This window comes from Manihot esculenta, chromosome 8, assembly GCF_001659605.2.
Source record: "Manihot esculenta cultivar AM560-2 chromosome 8, M.esculenta_v8, whole genome shotgun sequence".
In the NCBI taxonomy this organism is placed as follows: Eukaryota; Viridiplantae; Streptophyta; class Magnoliopsida; order Malpighiales; family Euphorbiaceae; genus Manihot; species Manihot esculenta.
The window spans coordinates 11,031,449-11,057,353 of NC_035168.2; the positions used below are offsets into that span (position 1 = coordinate 11,031,449).

General features: G+C 33.4%; 2 protein-coding genes across 13 annotated transcripts in view; both read left to right on the plus strand.

Moving 5' to 3' along the window:
* Positions 1-807: 807 nt before the first annotated feature.
* LOC110620413 (sister chromatid cohesion protein PDS5 homolog A) lies at positions 808-18,363 on the plus strand. Of its 10 annotated transcripts, none has more exons than XM_043958731.1 (34): positions 811-1,115; positions 3,826-4,029; positions 4,144-4,325; positions 5,404-5,530; positions 5,633-5,851; positions 6,192-6,408; positions 6,473-6,618; positions 6,746-6,891; positions 7,193-7,393; positions 7,470-7,518; positions 7,618-7,809; positions 8,694-8,876; positions 9,138-9,292; positions 9,365-9,497; positions 9,587-9,736; positions 9,825-9,884; positions 11,265-11,401; positions 11,529-11,646; positions 11,734-11,868; positions 12,002-12,198; positions 12,349-12,505; positions 12,672-12,815; positions 13,036-13,116; positions 13,223-13,834; positions 13,948-14,058; positions 14,916-14,995; positions 15,553-15,604; positions 15,681-15,767; positions 15,873-15,910; positions 16,118-16,180; positions 16,277-16,404; positions 16,820-17,223; positions 17,318-17,371; positions 17,939-18,363. In XM_043958731.1, the coding sequence occupies exons 1-33, from the start codon at positions 1,023-1,025 to the stop codon at positions 17,366-17,368; spliced, it is 5,052 nt and encodes a 1,683-aa protein (XP_043814666.1). In that variant the 5' UTR covers positions 811-1,022; the 3' UTR covers positions 17,369-17,371; positions 17,939-18,363. The 10 variants fall into 10 exon arrangements, with proteins under 10 accessions (XP_043814669.1, XP_043814666.1, XP_043814664.1 ...); XM_043958729.1 differs by lacking the exon at positions 17,939-18,363 and adding an exon at positions 17,464-17,825; XM_043958730.1 differs by lacking the exon at positions 17,939-18,363 and adding an exon at positions 17,473-17,825.
* A 4,867-nt stretch (positions 18,364-23,230) lies between these two features.
* The window catches only part of LOC110620415 (acetyl-CoA acetyltransferase, cytosolic 1), a 29,040-nt gene continuing 26,365 nt past the window's right edge, over positions 23,231-25,905 (plus strand). For 2 of the 3 annotated variants that reach the window (XM_043958737.1, XM_043958735.1), the window contains exons 1-5: positions 23,231-23,387; positions 23,462-23,512; positions 23,607-23,705; positions 23,812-23,985; positions 24,086-24,191. In XM_043958737.1, the coding sequence (XP_043814672.1) occupies positions 23,479-23,512; positions 23,607-23,705; positions 23,812-23,985; positions 24,086-24,191 (413 nt within the window). In that variant the 5' untranslated portion in view covers positions 23,231-23,387; positions 23,462-23,478. The remainder of the gene's footprint in view (positions 23,388-23,461; positions 23,513-23,606; positions 23,706-23,811; positions 23,986-24,085; positions 24,192-25,905) is intronic. The other variant, XM_043958736.1, reaches the window with a different exon arrangement.

The following is a 25,905-nucleotide window of genomic DNA, read 5'->3' on the forward strand; positions in this document are numbered from 1 at the left end:
AATAATAATATAAAAAATACACTTAATAAAATTTTAAAATTTAGATTCGGCAGCAAGGAGCAATAGAAAAAATTTATCAAAAGGAGCAAAATTATGGGCAATTTTTACTTAAAATTGGATTTATATTGAGTTCAGTTTAAATATATAAGGTTTTATATAAATCTAACTATCATTCATATTATACATTTATAAAATTTGGTTAACGTATGTTTTTTCTAAAATTATATTTATTTATTTTATTTAAAAATTTTATTAATAGATTGTTTAGTTTTATAAAAATTTTATTGATTAATATTTACGTGTTGAGAATATTTTAAAATTTTTAATAATATTTAATTTTTAAAATTGAGAAAAAAATTAATTAATAGATTTATTAAAATCGTAAAAAAATTTTAATGTAATTCATTAATATTTTTATTTATTTTAAAATTATTATTTACTTTTTTAGATTATAATAATATATAAATAAATTATTATAATTTTATTTTATTTTATTTTATTTTTAAAAAATTTTAAAATTTTTTTTAATATTTAATAAAATTTATTATATTTAAAATAAATATAATTAAAAAAATAATTAAAAAATTATATTTTTTAATATGCCTAAAGAAGTAAAATTATTAAAAGGAGGAATAATAATAATAATAATAATAATAATAATAATAATAATAATAATAATAATAATAATAATAATAATAATAATAATAATAAAAGTAGATTAGTGATTGGAAAGTCTAGACAGCATTTCGCGTGATTTCGCTAGCATTTAGAGTTCATTTCGCGTCGCAGTTCGAAATACAAACCCGACTTCCACCTGTTTTGTACACACAAAATCGAAAATAAATAAAAAGAACGAAGAGAGAGAAAGTTGAAGAGAGACAAAAACCCAGCTTCCATCATCTTTAGCTTCTTCGCTTTAGCCCTATCGATATAAGAGAAGAAGAAATAAGGAGAAATAAAGGAAGTAATCGATGAGAAAGCTGCTGTTGGTGGTTCAAGGGTGAGCAAAAACGACGACTTTAATGGCACTCAAGCTTGAACAGCAACTCAAGGAGGTGGGATCGAAACTCGAGACCCCTCCTGCTACTAAGGACGCTCTCATTAAGCTCTTAAAGGTACGCATTTTTCTGAATTGTCAAATAATTGCTTTAATTTTGTATGTTTCTTGTGAATTTGGGGAGGAAGAATTGTTGGTCTGTGCCTGTTTCCTGAGATAACTGTGGAAAGGGAACGAAAGAAATTATACATTTGGTTTCTTGTCTTTGTGTGTTGCGTGTCTTTTGGTGGTGAGCTGAATTTGCTTTAACTAGAGTTACTGAAGTAGTGGGATTAGTTTTCGTTTTTAACGTGAGCTCTGGGAAATGGGATTTCGATGCTTCAATTTGCTTTGTTTTGGGGAAGAAAGGAGCATTTGGTTAAATTTGATTGAATTAGGGTTTATTACGGCATTGTTCTTTCAAGGTTTTGCATCTAAAACTGGATAAATAGAAAAAAGATCCAAGTGGATTTATGAAGTACAATTGTGGAACCATTTAATTTCTGATTAGATTAAATAAAAGAACCGTAGGATTAAACATTTGAGCTTGCTTCCAATTTGGTAGGTCGAATCATTTGGGCTTAAAGTTTATTGCTTTGATGGAAATACTGAGCATTCTTACCAGAATTAATACGGATCTTGGTGGGACTTCTGTGCCTGGAAAAATTAGGAATCAATAAATGGGTCCTTTGTTAGGATGATGAAGTAAGGACTTGGTGACAGGTTATGGTGCTTCAGACTTGAAGGGTTCTTCTCTGAATTGTTATCTGATCAGCCTCATTAATTAATATTTGAGTAATTTTGGAATATCTAGCAGTCAAATTTAGCCCTGTGGGTTGTTAACTATTAAGTTGTGCACCATGCCATAGTGCAAGCGTGCAGCAGACGGCAATAATGTGGTTACATGTCATTGGTGCTGGATACCTGATTAGTAGCTTAGTCTATCTAGAACATGCTTGCTAGGTTTGGTGGTCTTCTTGGAATTTTTGCATTGGGCTGAACCTAGTGGTTTGTTTCTCAGAGCAATGGCATATTTACACAAGACATTTGAGGTAGAAGCTATTGGATGGATTCCAGATTTTAACTTGCAGTTTTTTTGTCCCTTTTTCTGGCTTTTCATGTATGTGGGGCGAAATGGGAGTCAGGGAGGACTTACAGGCGTGTGGTGAACTTGGGCAATCATTTTATAACATAATCAGTGCTACCTGGCTAGTTTTAAGGTTGATAGGAGACAATATAGAGCTCTTTAATATAGGGTTTGGTTTGATGGGGTTGGGGATTATTTTGCATGCATATATGGGCTTCAAAGTAGAGTTTTTGAACTTATCCTTACTTAACAGAGGCTGTCCCGTTTTGTTGCTGCAATATAGCAATCATAAAAAAAAGGGGCATTATGATTCCTCTTTGCAGTTGTGAGATGTGATATTCTTAAATATAGCATGGATAACAGGCAATATTACAAAAGATTATTAAGTCTATTGTGACAGTAACTTTCTTCCATGGCCACTCAACTTAGCATTTAACTTTAGTGTGGTAATTTAATTTCAATAATTGTGGACAAATCACCAAATTAAGTGTTTGTGCAAGTCATTGAGGTCACTTTCGAATTAATTGTTGTTGGAAATTTGATGTGGTAATTTGTCAAAAATCTACTCAACTGCGAGAAAAATTAAGGAAAAGCAACCTTTTATAGGGGCCCACTTTTACATGTTTTTGAGTAGGATAGGTTTCATAGACTGCAATACTAGATTTCTGGAAAGATTTTGATTGGAATGTGTCCCTAGTACCATCATTGAAACTGAATTTAAATTCTGTGATTTTCCTGAAACTTTTTAAAATTTTTCTACTTTGTTGGATTTGTTGGACTTATTGGACTTAAATGTTAAGTTGAGAAAATGAGTGAATTTACGCTAAGTGATGATGTTAAAGATTTGTAATTATTGGTTTGAGGTCCGTTCAACCTATGTAGGATTACTCACTTTTACTTGCAAACAGTAGTTTTTTTTTCCCTAAAAATTTTATTCTATATTTTTTGAACTGCAAGTAAATAATAGGTCGGGGTGCAGACTTGGTGTCTAACAAAGCTAAATGGCAAAAAAGAATCCACAGAACTACAACAACTAGTTTCGGATTAAGGTTTAATGGTTGTTATTGCATGCGAATGCTAGTTAGAAAGTCATCTCATAGTTACATCTAATTTATTGTTCCTTACATTAAATTGCTTGCCATCGATTTAACTGACATCATCTGTTGAAATTGAGTTAGATATCTAGAGAACACTCCCAACCTTCCACTCTTTCTTCTCTTTGCTGAAACTCTGCATGGTTTTAGATGTATTTTCATTTTAACTCACCATTTAATGCACATTAGTCTCTCTCTCTCTCTCTCTCTTTTTGGCCTTGAAGTTGCTACTGCAATGGGGCTTCTTTATGTCACTCTTCCACTTAGTGCTACAAATTTATCCTTCCTTTCTTTGATGTTTTATATTATTCTTTTTTATTTCATAATTTCCTACCATTGTATTTCCTTTGGCTAATTATCTGTTGAATAATGTTCTGTATTTCTTGAATAGTATGCCAGTTTGCGTCCTTGGTGCCCAGGCTTTTTTGCTGCGTTGTTCACTATTTTGTGGAATAAGAAAATTCTACATGATGATATTTACATTATGATGAACTAAGAAAATTGTACTTAATGATAGTTATATTAACTTTGATGCTCATGCTTGTAGTTTTTTTTTTTTTCATTAATTGGCAATATTTCTGAATTATATATATAATTTTTGCATGTAGCAAGCTGCTTCATGTCTTTCTGAGACAGAACAATCGCCATCAGCTACTATGATGGAGTCAATGCAGCCTTTCTCTAATGCAATTGTGAAGCCAGAATTGCTGAAGCATCCAGATAGGGATGTTAAACTTCTAGTTGCAACCTGTATCTGTGAGATAACCCGGATTACAGCTCCTGAAGCTCCTTACAGTGATGATGTCCTAAAGGTGTTCATCTTTTATGAAGCTCTTGCTTAGTGATTAATGGAATTTAGTTGACAACTTGATTTGCTTAAATAACACACTAATACTTCCACCTTATGTGTCTATACCTCTCTGCAGGATATTTTTCACTTGATTGTTGGCACCTTTAGTGGGTTAAGTGATACTAGTGGCCCATCATTTGGAAGGAGAGTTGTTATTTTGGAGACTCTTGCCAAATATAGGTCATGTGTTGTCATGTTGGATCTAGAATGTGATGATCTGGTGAATAAAATGTTCAGTACATTTTTTGCTGTTGCCAGGTGTGTGTTATTTCATAATTTATTTTCTGTTATGCAAGGGATCAATGTGATAGTATACTACCTCTCATATTTGTGCTCCACTATCAACTTTCCAAGATTATTGTTCTGTTGTTAAAATTTCAAAGCCAGACACCTGAGGATTGCAAATGATCTCACTTTGGCATATTTAGCTTGGTTTGGTTAGGAAAGAAGATTTAAATTTAGGTTTATTAAATGTGTCAAGACAAACTGAGTGGAACGTTTTTATAATTTGGCTTTTTATTGAATGAGCTGAAATCAGGTCCAGGGCATTCTCTGTGGACTTCGATTATAAATGAGTGTTTTCTACAAATTTATTGAAAGGTTTTTTAAAAGATTAATATACTTGACTGTATTTGTTCCTCTCAATATTAGACTATTAGTATTTAAGAGTAGGATAAATATACCTGTTTGAGGGATTGCAGTATTGCACTGTAAGTTCATAAGACAATTAAAAAAAAGATTTTCTTTTAGTAAACAGTTAATAAGTTTTTTCCTATATAGGGTAAACAAAAATGCATAAAACTTAACATCATAAAAGGAAAAAAAAAGAGTTTATACATAAGCTGGCTCACAAGTTTGCATAAACTGAACTTTGCCTAACTCAAGAGTGCCATATTAATTAAATAAGCTTTCAAAGTTATCTTGAGCTTGGGTTTTAACTTCGACAAATGAGTATTTACTGAGCGAGCTGAGTTCTGATTAGCCTATTAGGGGCTTGGCTTATTTGTACCTATATGCCCCTTTGATGTCTGCTTGCTTTGTCTTTTCATCTATATACAATATTTTGTGTTATTGACGTAGGATCTGTACATCAATCACATTTTTTTTTTGTTATAAGATCAATGAACATTTTGGACGGATTGGTTGTGATGAAATATTATATCTGTTAAGGTTAATGTGTTAAAAACAAACAGGATAATACATATTAGTTTGTTGCCGCAGACACTCTTGTCTTTTTAATTCCTTGTTTTCTGTTTGATTTCTTGTTGTTTCCCAAGATTCTATATTTCATTTGCTAATTCAATAAGTTTTTACCTAAACATTTTCACTTTTGCAGTGACAATCATCAAGAAAGTGTATTGACATCGATGCAAACAATAATGGTTCTGCTTATAGAAGAAAGTGAGGATGTTCGGGAGGATCTTTTGCTTGTCATATTATCTGTATTAGGTCGAAATAAATCTGTAAGCAATTTACTCTGCTTACATTTAGTGTAACTTATTATTTTCCTGTTATAATATAAATTGCTTCAGAAGGAGCACATTTTATGAAACTTGTACTTTCAGGATGTTTCTTCAGCTGCAAGGAGACTTGCCATGAATGTAATAGAACAGTGCGCTGGAAAACTTGAACCTGGAATAAAGCAATTTCTTGTATCATCAATATCAGGAGATAACAGGTCGGAAAATTGTCAAATTGACTATCATGAAGTCATATATGACGTCTACTGTTGTGCTCCTCAGATCTTATCAGGAGTCGTTCCTTACCTCACAGGGGAACTCTTGGTAATTACAGATTCATCTGGACTGCGCGTGTATATTTGATTTTGCATGTGGCATGTAATGGTTTTGATTCTGAGCTCTCAAACATTGAATACAACCTGACAAAAAGAGCTTGTCATGTCATCATGTTATATGCAACTATTATCTCATAATGCTTTTTGAACATTGAAACATGTCCATTTACATTCAAAAATTTATGGTGACATCATTTGCTGAGGCAAAATAACAGAATTTTAATATTTAATTTAAATTCATACAGAGCTTAATATTATTACTTCTGTAGAAGTTTAGAACATTGAAATTTGATGAGTTTTTCTCAGTTTACAAGTCTTTATATTTGCAGACTGATCAGCTCGACATACGGTTGAAAGCAGTGGGGTTAGTTGGAGATCTGTTTGCTCTGCCTGGTTCTGCTATCAGCGAAGCATTTCAGCCAATCTTTTCAGAGTTTTTGAAAAGGTTGACTGATAGAGGAGTAGAGGTCCGAATGTCTGTCCTGGAATGTGTCAAAAACTGCCTGTTGTCAAATCCTTTGCGAGCTGAGGCTTCCCAAATAATCTGTAAGTATGTTGCTTGATTTTATAAAATCATATATGTGATACTCACTGAATAATTGTTCTCCAGCTGCTCTCTCTGATCGACTTCTGGACTATGATGAGAGTGTCCGAAAACAAGTTGTTGATGTGATCTGCGATGTGGCATGTCATGCACTGAATTCCATTCCAGTTGAAACTATAAAACTAGTTGTGGAGCGTCTTCGAGACAAATCTGTATGTATGCCCTTCCCTTAAAGTTAAAGAATCTGTTTGTATGCTTTTTGCCTTGAGGAATACCAAACTATTTATCAGCCACTAGCAATTATTTTTAATTTTTCACTGTATATGTTTTTCCTGCCAGCTGCTGGTTAAGAGATATACCATGGAGAGAATAGCAGAGATTTTCAGGGTTTATTGTATGAAGTCCTCCGATGGCTCAGTCAGTCCTGGTGAATTTGATTGGATTCCTGGGAAGATTTTGAGATGTTTTTATGACAGAGATTTTAGGTAAGCAATCTTGGTTATATATAGATAATTTTTTCACAATAATCTCTAGTTGTCCTTCTGCCTCTTCATGATAATGTTGGTGGTGAGTTTAGCATCTGTACCATTCAGACCCAGGCCACATGTTTGAATTTTCTTATGGAGCTGCAGTTAATATAGATGCTCTATTATATATATTCCGAATAAAATCTATTTTTGCTTGAACAGAGTGTTTGAGATGATTAAAAACAAATTAGACTGGAAAGTGCTTTGCTTCTCTGAATATTGGTTAAGTATCTTTCTAACATGTTGATCGGTTCTGCAGATCAGATACAATTGAATCAGTTCTTTGTGGATCCATGTTCCCTACTGAGTTCTCAGTCAAAGAAAGAGTCAAACTTTGGGTCAGATTTTTCTCTGTATTTGACAAAGTTGAGGTGAAAGCTCTTGAGAAGATTTTGGAGCAAAAGCAAAGGTGTGATAAGTGCTTGGTTAGCATCAGGCAACTGCACCTGACGTTTGATAGGTCTACTCTGTTTCAATTTTATGTATTTTTGATGGATTGTGCACTCATTTTCAGGGGATTTCCTCTTGGATTGCAGGTTACAACAAGAGATGCAGAGGTATCTATCACTCAGACAGATGCATCAGGTTTGCAGATTTTGGAGATTGAATTACTCAATTTGGAGCTAAAAGGTTGAGTTAAGGATGTAGAAGTTACAATATTATTATTTTTTTATCTGAATACAGGATGGAGATGTCCCAGAATTCCAAAAAAAAGTTATGTTTTGTTTTCGTATCATGTCTCGCTCATTTGCTGAGCCTGCTAAGGCTGAGGAGAATTTTCAGATACTTGATCAATTGAAAGATGCCAATATCTGGAAGATTTTAACAAATCTCCTTGATGCTAACACTGGTTTTCATCAAGCTTGTACTGGTCGGGTAAGCTATAATTTTGTAATGGCTGTAAATAGGTTTTGTATATGAACAAATAGGAGAGGATATGCTTTGGTTGTTGGATTTGGGGCTTGAGGGGTATTACAGGGTGTGGGTTTGACCATTTGAGTGGATTGTTTTGACCAAAGAAATGAGAGGTGAGAATGGGTCTTTCACGGAATGTAAAGCCATTAATTTTGAGTGGCTGTAAATTTCACGGATACCAGTGTGACCCTTTCTACCTTTTGGTTCATTTAACATATCTTCCTCACTATCACTACTATTATGGTTGTGCCTGTGACGGTTCCATAACATCTTTTGTGATTTAGTATCGCCATGATGTGCTGCTACCACAATGCTTCCCCCTACAAAAATGACCCATGCTTAGCTAGCAACCCCTGTTAATGCAAAGGCACCACCATTTGTCACTGTCATTACATTACTATTGTTGCCACCAGCTGGACTGCCTATTGTTAGAACCATCAACATCAGATAAAATGATTGCCTTTAGTAACTTGCTATTGCTTTAGAGAGTACCATTGCAACTAGGGTGTTTCCTGAGTTTCTCCAATCTACAAGGCAATCTGTCACTAACATGTTCTTTCACTACTTTTGGAAATTGTTTTTCCTGAAATTTTCAAAATTGGTGAATTTGGACCCAGTATCTGCCTCACCTGGATGCCATTTCGTGATAGTACGTACTGCGTTTAGCTTTTAATTATTATTTAAACAAGTTGATGTTAACTGAAAATATAGTAAATTTTAACACCGTGTGATTGATTGAATTGGTAAATTTACTCTTCAATAATTAATAGGTTGATGGTGAACGTACATGTTGCAGTTTCTTATCATTGAAAAGTTTCTCAACAGTGAATTCCTTTTTTCTGCAGGAGGATTTGCTTAAAATACTTGGTGAGAAACACCGGCTTTACGATTTTCTGAGCAATCTCTCTGTTAAGAGTTCTTATTTACTTTTCAACAAAGATCATGTGAAAGAAATTCTGTTGGAGGCCACCACACATAAGTCTGCTGGAAATACACAATTCACTCAATCGTGTATGGATATACTGGTGGTAAGAGCATGCCTCTATGATGAAATTATTTATTAGTAACTATGCCTATCTGCTTACATGCTACACTTGCCTGGTTTTTTGTGGTTTGTATGAGTTGGTAACTTTTTAGTTTACTACTGTATATATGATCTTCTCTTGTGTGTTCTTTTTATCTTTGCAGCTCTATCATGGGCTTGCTTCATCAAAATCTTCTATTTATTTGGCATTGCTATCTAATTGTTTTTCTTTTTTTTTTCTCTTAAAAAAAATTCAAATATTCAGCTTCTTGCACGCTTCAGTCCAATGCTACTTGTTGGGGCTGAAGAACAATTAGTAAATTTTCTGAAAGATGATAACGAGATAATAAAAGAAGGTGCTTTGCATGTTTTGGCTAAGGCTGGGGGCACCATTCGAGAACAGCTTGCAGTGTCATCGAGGTGTGGCTCTTTCATTGTTTGACAACTTATAGTCAGTACCTTTTACATTGCTCATCCTCTTTTATTGCTTAGCTGTAGTTCAAGTGATCTTATATTGGAGAGGCTCTGCTTAGAAGGCAGTCGAAGGCAGGCCAAGTATGCTGTGCATGCCCTAGCAGCAATAACAAAGGATGATGGCCTCAAGTCCCTTTCTGTTTTATACAAGGTTATTCTTGTCCTTGCATTGTACCTATGCTTCAACATATTGGATAATTTGTCGTGATGCTGATATTCATATTATTACTCAATTTGCAGAGACTTGTGGACATGCTGGAGGAGAAGAGACATTTGCCTGCTGTACTACAGTCTCTGGGATGCATAGCAGAGACTGCAATGCCTGTTTTTGAGACCAGGGAAGGTGAAATTGAGGAATTCATAAAAAGCAAGATTCTCAAATGTAGCAGTGTATGTCATCAAAATCCTTTTGACATCTGCAACCACTTTCCATTTATGATAACTAGTTTTTGTATAATACTGTGCTCTGCTGTTGCAGAAAGCTGAAGACACTACAAAAACAAGCTGGGACGACAGAAGTGAACTTTGTTTATTGAAGGTTGGTTGGACAGGGGAAGTTGTTTATTTCTTCTTAATATTTTCAAAGTAGGACATGGAATTGTTATCAATTTTTGCTTGGTATTATTTTCCTGGATTTGTTGTACACTATTTGTTAGAGGGTAAGGCAAAGGAAAAGATTCCAGTCTTGATCAATGAAAATCAAATTTTTGAAGAGCCTAATGAAGAACATGATGTCTGTGTGAACTTTCCAATAAGAAAGACAAAGGCATTGGGGTGGAGCAGGAGCTTTTTGTTGACATGTCTAATGTAAGTGACTTCAATGATGGAAGAATGATAAAGATGGCAATGATGGGTAACTAGAGTCTGAAAGGAGGACACTGTAGTTGAATTTGAAGTGTTTGCACAAATCATTCCCAAAAATGAATTTTTTGCTATTGAAATTTTTGGACATGTTATTGGAGAAAAGAAAGATAGAGGTGTCACAAAAAGTGTGGGTGTTGGAAATCAGTGGCAGTATTTTGGGAGCCAATATGATGAGTTCAGCTGTTGTTATCCTTGAATTCTTATGGAAGATAAATGGGAAATAGCAAAAAGAGAAAGGAAGAAGGTTATGACATCAAATTCTCTTGTGATCTTGAAGGAACAAGCATGGAAATTTTGGAGAAGGAAAAGGAAGAAAGTTTAGCACCTTCAGCCAAGCTTTATCATTTCGGCTGGAGTTACAATTCTTACTAGCAAAGGAGGTTTTTTTTAGGATAACGAACCCTTGCAGTTTCAGTTTCAGATTTTGAGCATTTTTGGGGACAAGAATGCGCTCATGGAGGGAGTAATGTTACATATAAGAGTCTAGTAGTAGTTAAGAAGGGATATTCTGTTTAGATGTATGGGGTTGTTACAGTCTTACAGATCTGTTAGGGAAGAAGGAATTGGCTGGAACAGTTAATTCCAGCTGTTTTTAGAAGAAACTGGCCTATAAGAGAAATGGAATAGCTCCAGGATTGTCATTTTGAAATTCTAATCAATAAAGATCTACTTTCTCCTCTCTCTAAATTCTGATTTCTCTTAATTCTCTCTTCTTTTGCTCTTCCCCTTCTTTTCTCTATTTCTTCTCTAATTTCTATTATTCTGTGATGGAGAATCTGGTTATGTGACAGTATTGTTTTCATTAAAATTTAGCATTTCATATCCCTTTTCTTCCCCTTTTAATCAAACAAGGTGCCTTTGATTCCCATTTCTCCCGCTATGAAAATAATCAAAACTAGAGGACCTAAACACTTTACTTTCATTCCCCTACTCATCTTTTTATGACCATTCTTACATATCTCTTCATAATTCCCTACCAGAAGGTTGCTTAGATATAATAATTTGATAATTCTTTTTACGTTAGGTACTTGGTTCACCTATTATTTGCTTGCAGATATATGGGATCAAGACACTGGTCAAGAGCTACTTGCCTGTTAAAGATGTGCAACTTCGTCCGGGCATTGACGGTCTTTTGGAGATCCTCAGGAATGTGCTTATGTTTGGAGAAATATCAAAGGATATAGAATCAAGGTCCTCCTTTCATAGCTTTCTTTATGGTTTATGCTTTGTATATAAATTTCTATTCTTGTAGGTAGTTTCTGAATTATTTTTTTCATTGAGGCTTTCCAGTTCATGTACAAGTTTGTCTTATCTACAGTTCAGTTGATAAGGCCCATTTGAGGCTTGCTTCTGCTAAGGCTGTTCTTCATTTGGCAAAGCACTGGGATCACAAGATACCTGTTGATGTCTTCTACCTAACTTTAAGGACACCAGAGGTGAAGTCTTTAGAAATTTTCTAACATCATCTATATATTTTTTAGATGGCTTGTAAATATTCTCCTCCTGTTTTTTGGGTCTTGTAGATCACTTTCCCCCAAGTTGGGAAACTATTCCTGAACAAAGTTTACCAATATATAAAGGACCGGCTTCTGGATGTGAAGTATGCTTGTGCCTTCTTGTTTAATATAAATGGATTAAAGCCCCTTGATTTGGAAGAGGTATCTGTATTAAAATTGATTGGTTCAAATTTATTATTATCAATGACCAAGTCAAGTGCAAAGGTGCTTGCTTTGAAGGTGAAAAACTTCTGATGTTTTCTTGGCTGAATTTCTACTTCATTTGCAATGGCAGGAAAAGCAGAATCTTGCTGATATAATTCAAATGCATTACCAAGCAAAGGCCCGGCAACTCTCTGTACAAAGTGATGCAAATACATCAGCAGCATATCCTGAATGCATTCTACCATATTTGGTCCATGCCCTTGCTCATCATTCATGTCCTGACGTGGATGAATGCAAGGATGTTAGAGCATTTGAGCATATATATCGGTATATCAAATGTCACCTTTTATTCTGTATTGCTTATATTCTGTGGACATTTCTTCTTATGATGCAGTTTTATAAGTTTTAATCCAATAAAATTGCATTGATAAAGAACTAAAATAGGAGGTAAAACTGATTCTATTCTTCATGTTTCAGGCAATTGCATTTGGTTCTTTCTATTTTGGCGCACAAAGATGACGACGGTAAGTCAGAATCTAGCACCAACAAAGAGAAGGAGAATATATCTGCAATAGTTTCTGTCTTTGAAAGTATCAAGTGTTCAGAGGACATGGTTGATGCATCAAAATCAAAGGTTGTTGATAATATGCCAAGTTTTTGTTGTCACTGTTAAATTTGCAATATTTTTATTACGCAATTATTGAAAGATTGAAGAGAGCATACATTTTTGGAACAATCAACACAAAGTTCAGTGTGATGCAGAAAATCAAGCTTATCTTTGTAATCATTGACATCCACAGAATTCACATGCTATCTCTGAACTTGGGCTGTCAATCACCAAGCGCTTAGCTCAGAAGGAGGATATACAAATGTTGGCTTCATCAGTTTCCTTGCCTCCAGTGCTTTATAAACCACATGAGAAGAAAGAAGGGGATGAATCTTTGGTATCTTATCTCCAATTTAAAATTATCTTCATGGTTCTATTAAGTTAACATTATCAAGCCTGTGGTGAAGTTCTCTTCTATAGACTTGCTAGATTGGTTAATTTTGTTGCACTTCTGTCATTTTATTTCCATCTTATTCACTTGTTGCATATATATGTAAAAAAAAAAAAAAAATCTTTATGTTAACAACTGTTTTTTCTTTTTTTTTTTCTTGGGTTAGGCAAGTGAAGGAAAAACATGGTTGGCTGATGAGAATGTCTTGATGCAATTTGAATCACTTAAGTTAGAAACTGATGGAAAAGTATGCTCTACTCCTTAAGGTTTTTTTTGGCTATGCATTAATTTTTTTCACATTTGATGCCACTTGTGTTTTCCACCAACTTATTGTGCTCCTATAATTGCATCAGATTAATTATGATATTGCTGAAGATGAGGTTCTAAAAGACGGTGAAAGAGAAGCAAATGAGGTGCCCCTTGGTAAAATGATAAAACAGTTAAAATTGCGGGGCACCAGGGGTGGCAAGGTTAAAAAGAACAAATCTTTATCAGCTAAAACCAAAAATGCTGAAAGCGATGTGGATGTCTTGAAGGTGGTCAGAGAAATAAATTTGGATAATATGGGGCTATCTAGTAAGTTTGAATCAAGCAATGGTCACAAACATTCTCCAAGTGAGAAAAGAAAGGCTGAAACCGAGCATCAAAAAGCTAAAAAAACAAAGTTTACTGATGTAGCATCTGTTACAGTACCTAAACGACCGAGATCATCATCTTCTCATATTGCAAGGCTGTCCTCAAGCAGTTTAATTACTCCATTAACTGCTACAGCGGATGATTCAAGCCCTGATTCAAAAGAGAAGAAGTCTATCCCAAAACTATCAGATGAAAGCATTGATTCTGATTTGTTGGTATCATGCATGCGAAAGAATATAAGCTTCACATCAAAACATAAAGGAAAAAGCTCTGATTTGGGTTACAATAGCAAAGAAAATGAATTTGAAGAAGACAGTGATAATCTAAAGGTAGGCTTTTTTATTTTGTCCTTTTACTTGGGTCTTAGAAGCAGTAAATGCTAAATAACCTTGGCATGGTTGATTTTTGTGGATATTTCACCTCTTTATTACTTCTGTTATAGAAGTCTATTGTGTTAGGGAACATTGATAAGAGCAATGCAAGTAATAATTTCAAGTCTTTGACTGGAAGCATGAAGAAGAGAAAAAGAAGAAGTGTTGCAGGCTTGGCAAAGGTTAACACCTTAGCATAACTCATCATTTGCTTTTCTCATTTGTACATGACCCTGCATGACTCCTGAAACTAGATTCAATTGTGTTCATAGCTACTGCACATCTTAATCATTTAGTTATTTTGCCTCTGTTCTGTTCTGTGTTTATTGTTACTTGTTTTTGTCTGGTACTCTGCATCTGAAGTTTTCTGTTTATTTTCCTAATGAAAGTAGTTTGGCTTTTATATTCCTTTTTGTTGGCAATACTTTCTTTAGTTTTCAGAAAAACATTTGTGCGTGTTACTGTTTTTTTTCCCTGGTGAACTAGCTTGAGGCTGAAAGTTTGGAATGACAATGATTACTCTTCCTTCTATGTATATCTTGAAGGTAATGCAGAGGTGGAGTTTTGACATGACCAGCAAATGGGGTTAAAATCTGCCGAAAACTCACTAAACCCGAAAAGTGTATATTTATTTTCAAATTTGAAAATTCCAAAAATTTAAAAAGCTGCAGAAGCAAACCTTCCCCAATTTGAAGGTTTTGCATAAAAAATCTTTAAAAAAAATGAGAAGTGGAAAAAAAAAAAACCAAAAATTTACAAAATAACCTGAAAACCGTAAGTTATCCAAAATGAATTCCAAGAGTTGGCTTGTCAGACAACCTATTTGAGACCTATTTTATCTAGCTGACCTGATTGTGCAATGAATATCCTGTTGTATTTTGTTCATAAGCATGGTTATTTCCTTGAATTTTTACAAGGAATATTTCTGAGCAAGTGTTTTCCTTTTAAATTTATTTGTTTGTCAGGGTGAATTTTGTTGCTTATAGTGACGGTTGTCCTCCTAACATGTGATTATGCCAACTGATATTTTCTTTTCCAGTGCACAACAAAGAAAAGTGGAGTTGATATTGAAGAATTAATTGGCTATAGAATAAAGGTTTGGTGGCCCATGGATAAGCAGTGAGTATTCTCTCTCTCTCCCTCTCTCTCTCTCTCTCTCTCTCTCCCCCTCCCGTCCTCCTTTATTTTCTTGTTGGAGGATGGTGGTTGGGGAGGATGAAATTGGTTTGAGAGTCTTTGTTCACTGAATATCATAATTGTCTTGAAAGCAATGCTCCTAGCTTTCCTTCTCTCCTTTGATTTGATTTGGTTATGCAGTAGGTTCATGTGCCTGTCTTAATTTTTGACCTCTGCTAGTATGCTTATCAAAGCAAGCCATCTATACCAACTCTTTATGTGAATTACTCATGAGCTCTGCTGGCTTTTGTTTTTCGTATTTGATTACTCTATTACAAGATGCTTATCTCTGCTAATAATTTTCTGGGATTCATTAAAAAAAAAGATGCACGACTCTAGATACTATTGGGGGTGATGTGAGCCAGGATAGATGTTAAGTTCAAAAACTATAGAGTTGGATTTTGTGATTACAGAGGCTTGCCTTTTGCTCAAATGAAATTTACAATGTTCATATCTAGTGCTTGGTATGATGTGTTCATTCTATTTACTTTAATCAACAGGTTTTATGAAGGCACCGTTAAGTCGTATGACCCTATAAAAAGGAAACATGTGGTATTGCTCTTTCTTGGTTCCTCTCTCCCCCTCTAAGCTTTATTTCTTTGTCTCTCATTTTTGCAACTTTGTGTAGATATTATATGATGATGGAGATATAGAAGTACTTCGTTTAGAAAAAGAGCGCTGGGAGCTTGCTGATAAGGGTCGCAAATCTATGAAGGTTTTACTATCTTCTTTCTTCTGTAATTTTTCCTAGGAATAAAGCAACTGAATGTTTCCAAGGCAACTAGCTATATAACATATTTCACTTTTTGCACCATTTCAGAAGTCAAACTCATCAAAGCATCCTCGCATGACTAAAATGTAAGTATTGCCTTCTAATGAAGAATTTAGATGTCCTTCAGAAATTGGATAATTGCACTAGCTTTTTCTATGTAAATCTATTGGATTGCTATGTTTCATGGCATTATGTCTTGTTTATCTCCTTTCTTGTATGAAAGCTCGATGTTTTTGTGAGAATTCCTTATCCTTCTCATGCTCTTGCCTAAAATTTTTGTAATTGTTCTGCAGATCACCTTCACAGAAAAGTAGAAGTCCAGGTAATATACGTCAGAACAAGAAATCAGAAAAGATGTAAGTAGAAAGTTTTCATCATTTATGAAGTCTTTTTTCTTGCAACTTTTGTTTCTCCAATGGCACTAGATTTATTGATTTTGTTTATTTTCCCAGAGTTAAAGGAAAAAGAACTCCTAAGAAGAACTCAAAGCGCATGCATAAAGAACTTGAGGATAAAGATGATTCTGATGCATCAAATCCTGAACCCACTGAGGAATCTAAAGGGGATGAGGCAAAACGAGGTGTACTGCCCTTTTACCTTTACAGTTAATGTCAAATGATAAAAATTGGTGGTTTGCAAAGTCAATATCACGTAGGTTTATTTCTTATTAAAGATCTATGTAGAAAACTCTCATGAGTTGTTATGGAGATTATTTTATATTTGTTATTATCTCTCTCTCCCCTGCTCTTTTCTTGCTTTTCTTTTTCTTTTTCTCTTTCCCTTCTTTTTGTCATTTGCCTCATTTTTGCCTCAAGTTGAGTGGGTATGGTGACCATTTTGTTTTGTTTGGGTTACAAGATCCCTTTACGCAGATGTATTTTGGTTCCCTACAATGCTTTGTTTGGGTTACGTTCTCTTTGTGAGCATATATACTCGCAGATGCACGAAATGTCATTTCTATATTGCTGGTTGGTAATGATATTGTCATTTTCCAGGTGATTCTTATGGGGAACATGACAAAAAGGTGGCAGAGCACCTGATAGATGATGAATCTGACAAGGAAGTGACATCAGTATCCGAAGGAAAACACTTGGGCGACACACTAGAGAACCAAAATCAATCAGAGGTATCTGATGGAGAAGAGAAATCTAGTTTTGAAGGTAAAGATTTTGCAGAAAATGCTCAAAAGGATGATGCAGAAGAGGACACCCACTCAGAGGAACGGGAAGTTGAATTGAGTGATGGAATACAGGAGGAAGCTAATAAAGACAAATCAGACTCTGAATGGATTCAAGATGAAGACATTGTTAGGACCGCCCATAGAAATCCAAAGAAACCACGTATAGAATCAAGTCCTTCCAATGCAGAGGATGCCAACATATCTGATGACGAGCCTCTTGTACTTACCTTTTGCCTTGCATTTACTTTATGCGTTATGACTTGACCCATTCCAAAAATATTTCTATTTTAACTTTACTTGTTACCAAATGCAGAGCAACTGGAAGCATAAAGTACGAAAATCAGGATCAAGGCGAGCAAGATAAGCAGTTATGTTTGATAACTGTCTTCTTGTCTGGACTCTGGAGGAAGAAGGCACTAAGTTGTGGTTCTTTATTAGATTCTAATGCATTTTGTTTAGGTGGTGTAGTTGGCAGAAGGTGAAGGAGATGAAAGCCATTTAATGTTGTAAACAGCAACACTAATAAATCTTGGAAGTTGTTGGGACTTATTACATATGAATGTAGAGAGTAGGCACTTCCATATGCTTACGTAGGAATCTCGATGCCCTGTAATTTGTACTAGGAGTAATGTTAGAAGAAAAGATTGAAATGGTTAATGGGGGTGTAGTATAGTCCGTCTTTCTAACCACCAGGCTTTATAGGTAGGTCACTTTGTACAGTTACTATAGTTGGGGTTATTGTTGTATGTTAGCATATTCATGTTTGATTTTTGACACCGATCAAAGTGATAAAGCTGACTTCCTAGTTTGTTCTGTGCCAATTATTATACTCTTATATCTGCGTTAAGAATTGAATTAGCATTCTGCCATTCCTCCTCTTTCTTCTTCTTTGCTGAATTTACCCCTCCCTGAAGACTTACGTCGAGATTATCAGGTTCAAGTGGGCAGGACTAAAGATCTCGTCAAAGTCGAGGATTGATCAAGAGTTTCCTTCGGCTGCATGGAAGTTTCCTACATGACTGTTTGAGCGAATCAAATCTTGGGTTCATTTTGTTTTGAATTGAATGATGTGGTCTGTAACATTCAAGATTAATGCGTTGGTGCTCCATGGTTACGTCATGATCAGATGAAAGTTGAATTCTCTTGTTCACACCCATTAATTTTGATTTCCCCTCAAGACAGTAGGGTGTGAAATCCTAGTTTGTGATCTATCTAGAAATCATAAACGGCATTTGGTTTTGGTTTGAAATAATTTTGTACGATCTACAATAGGTCCAACCATGAGACAGTGATATGTACCATTACCTACCGTCAATATGAATATTTCAGTATTCGATTAGAGATTGCACTTGGTAGCAATGATCGACTGAAGGTGATATGATACAACAAAGCCACTTGATAAGTCTGACATGTCTGCAAAAGTTTGCTATTGCACATACTCCCAGCCAGAGGCACCACCTGCCCCAATCACCGGACCTTGAAGCCGCTATAAATAGAAGCAGAAAAAGCTCAAGTAGGACCTTTTCAGATACCGATTCAATAAATGGGTGTTGGGACCCTGTTCTCTTCATCTTTTTCTTCTTTGATATTCTTAGTGGTTGGATTAATTTAAGGGTAAATTATAATTTAATTCTTTACTTTTAGTAAAAATTTTCAAGTTTAGTCCTCATATTTTGAAAATTCTACTATTGAATTTTTGACATTTGAAAAAACCTATAATTTAGTCCTTACTATTAGAATCTCAGTTAACTTTCTATTAGTTCTATTAAAAATTATCAAAATACTCTTTAGTATATATTTTTTATCTAAATAGTATAAAAAAATTTACTATTTAATCCTTATAGTATGGAAAAATTTACTATTTGATCTCTATATTTTTAAAAATATATTAAAATATCCAACATATTTCAAAAATTCAATTAGTTAGTTTTTGCCACTGCTTTTTTACCTTGTGTCATTAATTTTAATTTTAATATAAAAGGAGGAGAGAAGATTTTTTTTTTTTTCTAAAAATGTCTTCCTCTCATAATATAGATGGGTGGAATGGTAGGTTGATAGGTTGATGGATGTAAATTGTAGGTGTGAAAAAGAGTTGGAATTAGAATCTCAAAATCAATTGATAATCCAAATAGGCCAAGGACATATTATTACTGTCATGTTTGTGGAAGTTAGCATGATTGGTACATTCCAATTTCTTCTCAAGTTCACAACACAAACAACAACTTGGGTCATGAGAAACGGCAACATTGCATATTAGAGTGTTGAAATTAGGAAAGGGATATTGAAGATAAAAGAGGAGTAGAAAGATTGAAGTATTATTGGGGCATTTGAAGGCTTTATAATTAGTATAAACAAGTAGAATATTAATGAAATGTAATGAAAGTGGAATTTGAAATTGGAAAGCAAACTTCTATTTCCTCTATTTTATGTATTTCTCTATGTTGCAATTTTTTTTATATTGATATCATATGGCGCTAAGAAATACTTTGATATCAGCCATTTTCATATTGTAGGAATCAAATAGTTTAATATTTTTGTAATATAGAGGTATCTAATTTAATTATTGTGTAATATAGGGACTAAATTTTAATCTTTAATGAAACAATTTAATAATTAAATAACAAGAACTAAATAATTGCCTATATATCTGGAAGTAACTTGAAATATGTTCAAATGAATGCAACTTTTAGCTATAAAATTGACATATTGAAATAGCCTTAGTTCCTTTAAATGGTAATGACAAGTATAATATTCTATAAAAAAGAACCTCACAAAATCAACCTACTATCTACCCAAATTTATAACCTCAAAAATCAAGCTTCATCATGGGCTCCTAAAATTAGTTATTTGGTCCACCAAGACTTGCACATCAAAAGAAGGTTTCGGCCAGGTTAGAAAAATAGGTAAAATTGTGATTTCCTTCCTTTTTGTATTTATTTTATAAAATTAAATCAACTATAATTAAATTAAAATATAATAAAAATAAAATATTATAATTAAATTCCAAAAATTAAAATGAATAAAATCAGGTTTGAATCAAAAGTATAAAGAAAGGAAAAAGATAAATATTAGCTAAAATCCACTGGAGGCAACACAATCCAATTAAACTTTTCAAGAGCTTGAAGCATAAAATATAGGTAAAAATGTTAAGAAAAATAAGGAGTGAGTGATGATATCATAGGATAGCATACCCTATTCTCTAACAAATAAAACATAATATTCTAAAATTGAATTAATTAATTAAATTCACATATATGCATATTTAATTTCTATAAATTTTAAAAGAAAAAAAATAAAATTTTGAATTCATGCAACACAACGAATAGGTGACAATTGCATATTCAATACCATAAATAAAATATAAATAATAAAAAAATTAAAAAGGAAGAAAATTAAAAATTTATTTAACCATACCCAAAAGTTATTTAAATTATCTATTGTTGGACCTAAATGTCCTAATCCTTGTTTTGATGATTAATAAACAATTGGTGTGTTACTAATTATTTTCAAAGGTGTTTGTGTTGAGTTTGTAGGTCTCTTACTAACATGAATGAAATTGCTTCAGTCTCCAAAAGTGAAAGGTGTCTATTTTGGAAGCATACCACAATAAAGGGATCAGAAAATAATCTCTTGTTTATATTTTATCAATTTATTCATTGTAAATTTCAATTAATTAATTGTGATGACTCTCTCTATGTTTCCAAATATCATCTAAGATTCTATTGCATAATGAGTTTTTAATGTTAAATTACTAATAATTCAAGGTTAAATAAAATATTTAATAATCTCTTTTTGAATAAATAAACCATACATAAACATATATATTGACCACAAAGAATTATTAAAAACATAATAAAATGTTATACAATATTTAAAATAAAATAAATAAATAAATAACATGAACTATTAGCTTCCTAACATTCTCATTTGTAGATCCCTGAATTTGTATCGTGTATATTTTAATATCTGAATCTGTAAGGGGTAATTAAAGACCTTCCAGAAGGTATTTTATACTGTAAACAAATAAAAAATAAAATAAAAAAAATAAAAAAGGGTTGAGAGATTCAAGAAATGAAAAAATAAGGCCCTACCTTTCTGTTTTTAGGCATTTTTCATGAAGTCTAAGGATCATTTGATTTCTTAAGAACAGTGGGCTCAACTTAAAATATTAAGGTGGTCGAATGGATAATATTAAATAGCTCATTTGGTCGAGATATTAAAAGAAAGGGCAATTTTCATAATTTTTAGTTCTTAAATAGATAGTTTTCTATTCTAAGTCTAATGTAAAATAAGTATAACACTATTAATTATTTAGACAAGACTCTCACATGCCTTGATAAGAATAAATTGATTAAGGTAATGGAAGAAGAAATAGTCTATAAAATTAAACCAAGCGTGGAAATTAATTTATTTGCCTATGAGACAAAAAGTTGTTGAAAAGAAATAGGTTGATTGAAGTATGGAGTGATACAAAACTCGCTTAGTACTATAAGAGTATATGCAATAAAAATGATTTGATTTAAGCAAACTTTTTCTCCTGTTGCGATATTTACCTCAATAAGATAATCTTGTCTATTATAGCTAATTTGGATCTATAATTATATTAAATGGATATTAAGATTTCATTTCTCAATGGAGAATTAGGAGAAAAAATTTATATGGAACAATCTATAGATTTCATTAAAAAATATAAAAAAACATAATGTATGTATACTTAGGAGATGTAAATATAGTCTTAAGCAGTCTTATAGATAATGGTAGATTTGATTTCATAATACAATTATACCTTATAATTTCACTATGATTGATAGAAACCATTGTGTCTATACTAAAAGATCCAAAGATAAGTTTATAATCTTATCATTGTATGTGATGTTATACCTATAACTTTGACAGAAATATGTTAAGGAAATAAAAGAATGATTATCATCTACTAATCATTGTTCAATATCATAAAAACATCAATCATGAACATTTAGAAACATTACTTAAATGCAATTAAAATCTCACAATTATAACCATATTATAATTTTCTTTATACAGTAATATAGTCTCATAAACTTTATCTTTACTCGTATTTGAATTAATACTAAAGATAAATAACAAATAATAGCCTTTATGTAGTGTATTTAAATATTTAAAATATAATATCCGACATATTACTAACACAATTGAAATTTTTTTCCCCTGAATATCCTAAGCTAGAGTCACAATAATGGAAATAATAAGAAAACTACAATTCAAGACTTTGGACATCATCTTAGCCATTGTGGATTGGCTAACATTCCTTACATCTATAATCACAATATCTTTACCTTTAGAAGCAGAGCCATATTTGGTCCACAACTTAGTCAAGTCTATGAAGTCTTGTTAGGAGTAAGAATATGCAGCTCCAAAATTAGAAATTGATCCTATCTTTACCATAATAGATGGATTAATGCCATATGCAAATCTTGTACAGTGATTGTTGTTTCAATGGTGAATGGAGCATAATAATGGATGCTTCAACAAAGGATGGCGTTGAGTAGAACAACGGTTGATGGCCTTCAATATAAAATAGATTTGAAATGGCAAGAGCAAAATGATGGCCTTGATGGGGCAAAACGATGGATACTTCCACAATCAAGAACATGCAAGTGATGGTCTTCAATCTAGACAGTACTCGCACGTGATTATTTCTTCAATGGTGATTGATGGGATAGATAGATAGTTGGATTAAGGCTGATAGAAAATGAAAATAGGAAAATTTGCTATGGCTGATTTTTGTAGAGATAATTGTGAAAATTTTCAGTTAAAGAGAGGGAAAAGGAAGAGATGAAGGGGTTGTCAATGAAGAAGAAGTGGCGAGATTGCCATTGACTGAGTTGAAGTTATTGGTACTTGCATTGTTTCCAAAAAGAGTTATTTAACTATTTTTTTTATTGATTAACGGTAAAAAAATTGAAAAATTAATGGTTGTTGAAGTAAAATATAAAAAATTTTAATTTAATTTATAAATTAGAGAGATATTTTAATTTTTTTTTTATGAGTTAACGGTAAAAAAAACTGAAAAATTAGTGGTTATTGAAGTAAAATATAAAAAAAATTTAATTTAATTTATAAATTAGAGAAACATTTTAATTAATTAGACCTAATTGTAACCGCATAAGCTAATTAACCCTACATTTATGTCAGTGGCGGTCGTGGAGAACTAATAATGTCTCATAGGAGCAGAGTTCCCAATTTGGCGGGGGCCACCGCTACACGACAGGATAGAGAAGCGTATTAACGTAGATAAGCGCAAAGGAGTTGAGGAGTTGATCAACTCATCAACTTCTGTTGTTTCTTTCCCTCTAAAAACCTCTTTGCTGCATCTCAATCTCCATTTCTACGAGCAATCTCAGGTAATCCAGTTGAATTTCTGATTTTTCTTTTCATCTTTAATTGGTATAAAAAGTATAATCATTCCTTTTGACAGGTAACAGTTTTGATTCCATGGCCCTTTCTTCAGATTCTATAAAGCCTCGAGGTCTTCCCATTTCTTCCCTTTCGCCTTGTTTGCTCTCCAGTTAGTCTTCTCCTTGCTGTATATATAACTGTAATTAATTTGTTATGTTTAACAGATGTTTGTATTGTTGGTGTTGCTCGTACGCCTATGGGTGGCTTTCTTGGTTCCCTTTCTTCTCTCTCAGCTACAAAGCTCGGATCCATAGCTATTCAGGGTAACCAATTCTTAATCCTATTACCTTTTATTTTGGTATCCATGTCTTGTGTATGGAAATGGCTTGGAAATGCTTTGATATTGTAACTTTGATTTGCAATTTATAGCTGCTCTTAAGAGGGCAAACGTGGATCCCTCGCTTGTGCAAGAAGTCTTCTTTGGCAATGTTCTTAGTGCTAATTTAGGACAAGCCCCTGCAAGGCAGGCTGCTTTAGGTGCGGGTATACCCAATTCAGTTATTTGCACCACCATCAATAAAGTTTGTTCATCGGGGTTGAAAGGTAGGGTAGACTCTTCTACTTTAGGTGGACATATTTCCGTTAGTTTGATGTGGATGAATAATATGTGATGATTTATTGCTTATTTTATCTTTTCCCTCAGCGACTATGCTTGCTGCATTGACGATTCAAGTGGGTGTCAATGATATTGTTGTGGCTGGTGGAATGGAAAGCATGTCTAATGCACCGAAGTATCTTGCAGAAGCAAGGTTTGCTTTTGTATTGTTTATTGAATTTTTTTGGGTCTCTGATTCTTGTAATTCAGAGTTTGACGATTAGTATGAGGACATAGATGGTATGAACATTGATTTTGGGGAAGATACAGGACTACTAATCAATGAATAGGTGCACCAATCATTATGAATATCAACAGGAGAAAAGGAAGCATGTATACATCATGTTTATATATCACTGTTGCTACCACTTACGACTGTTATAGTTGTGGTTTACGGAGAAAAGCCTGTAACAGGCATAATGTAATATGAACAGCTAGGCACTAAGCAAATTTTTGAGAAGTTTGCAACGATCGTTGTTAGACTTGAATAAAATTAAGATATGCTACTATATAATAAACAGAAATACATCAAATAAAAACATTAAATTTATAAATAGGAAATAAATGAAGAAAACATTTGAATTATTAAGGTAATGGTTGTTATCATTACTAAACAGTAAAGTGGCCATTACTATTAAGTATGATGGTAACTGCTGTTACCCATGCAACTCAAAATTAGCTTGTAAATAATGAGGTAACGGGTAATAGGGCCTTGAAAAACCTATAAATGATGGCCATTAATCAAAACCATGGCATGGATCCTGTTAGGGAACTTAGGCCTCAAACTTGTTAGTACATCTGATCAAGAGGTTAAATTACTCTTCTTCCATTAACCTCTTTTAGGAAGAAAAAGAAGGTTTAGGCTAGTACCAACTTCCATGAATTATGGATAATTGGGAAATCGTAGGGGTAGGAGTAAAAGATTGCTTCCTAAAAAGACTTGTTTGAATTATGGAAGTTTGAGGGATCAAATCCATCTTTTCCATGCTTCATATGAAATCAAGTGCTCGTTTTGTTTTGCCTTCTATTCTCTCCTCTTTTAAGTATAATATATGTATTTTATATGGAATTGGGACCCATTCTACTCTTTTTGTGCTGTGATCATGTCCACTCTTTTTGAGCTTCAAGCAATTCTCTATATGCTTTATGCAGAATCAAGTGTATTTTTTTTAAATGCTAGATGCTCTTTAATGAACATTTTTGTGATTTGGTTCTCTCTTCCATGCTTCGAGTCCACTTAAAGAAATGGCTTATTATTTATAGCTACAACTTGCCTTCTTAAACTTGAACATTCTTTTGATGAGTTTGAATTATTGTATGTTAACCACATGACAAAATCTGGTTTGGTCAAGTTGCTGCTAGAGATTCAATAAGAAAGCTTGGCCATTCTAAATTTAAAGGATATTGAAGTTTTGGTTTTCTATAGGAGTTCTATGTAGTAATGTGTTGGGTATCGTAGAAAGAGAAAGAATAATTAGAATTGGAGAGAAGCCTAAGGGTAGTTTGGGGTTATTTTCATAAAGTAGTTATAACAGCTGGAAGTTGTTATCCGGTTGTATTTTGTTATAAAAACAGAATATATAGAGGAACCACACTTGTAGAGAGGCATCCCGAAAGTTGCTAATACAATACAATCTCAATTCCTTTCTAGTTCTATTCATTCTATTCTCTCTTCTTACTTTCTTCTCTATTTTTCTTCTTCTCTCTTGAATCCTACTTAATATATTGTTTAGCAGATTGCCATAGTACATTTGGTATCAGACTAAGATTGCGAGGTGGGTGTAGTGTCGATTCCTATAGAAGCGCATTATGACTAGATCTGTAGTTGTGGGAGCTGATTCTGTGGAGATTGATAGATTGGAGGAATA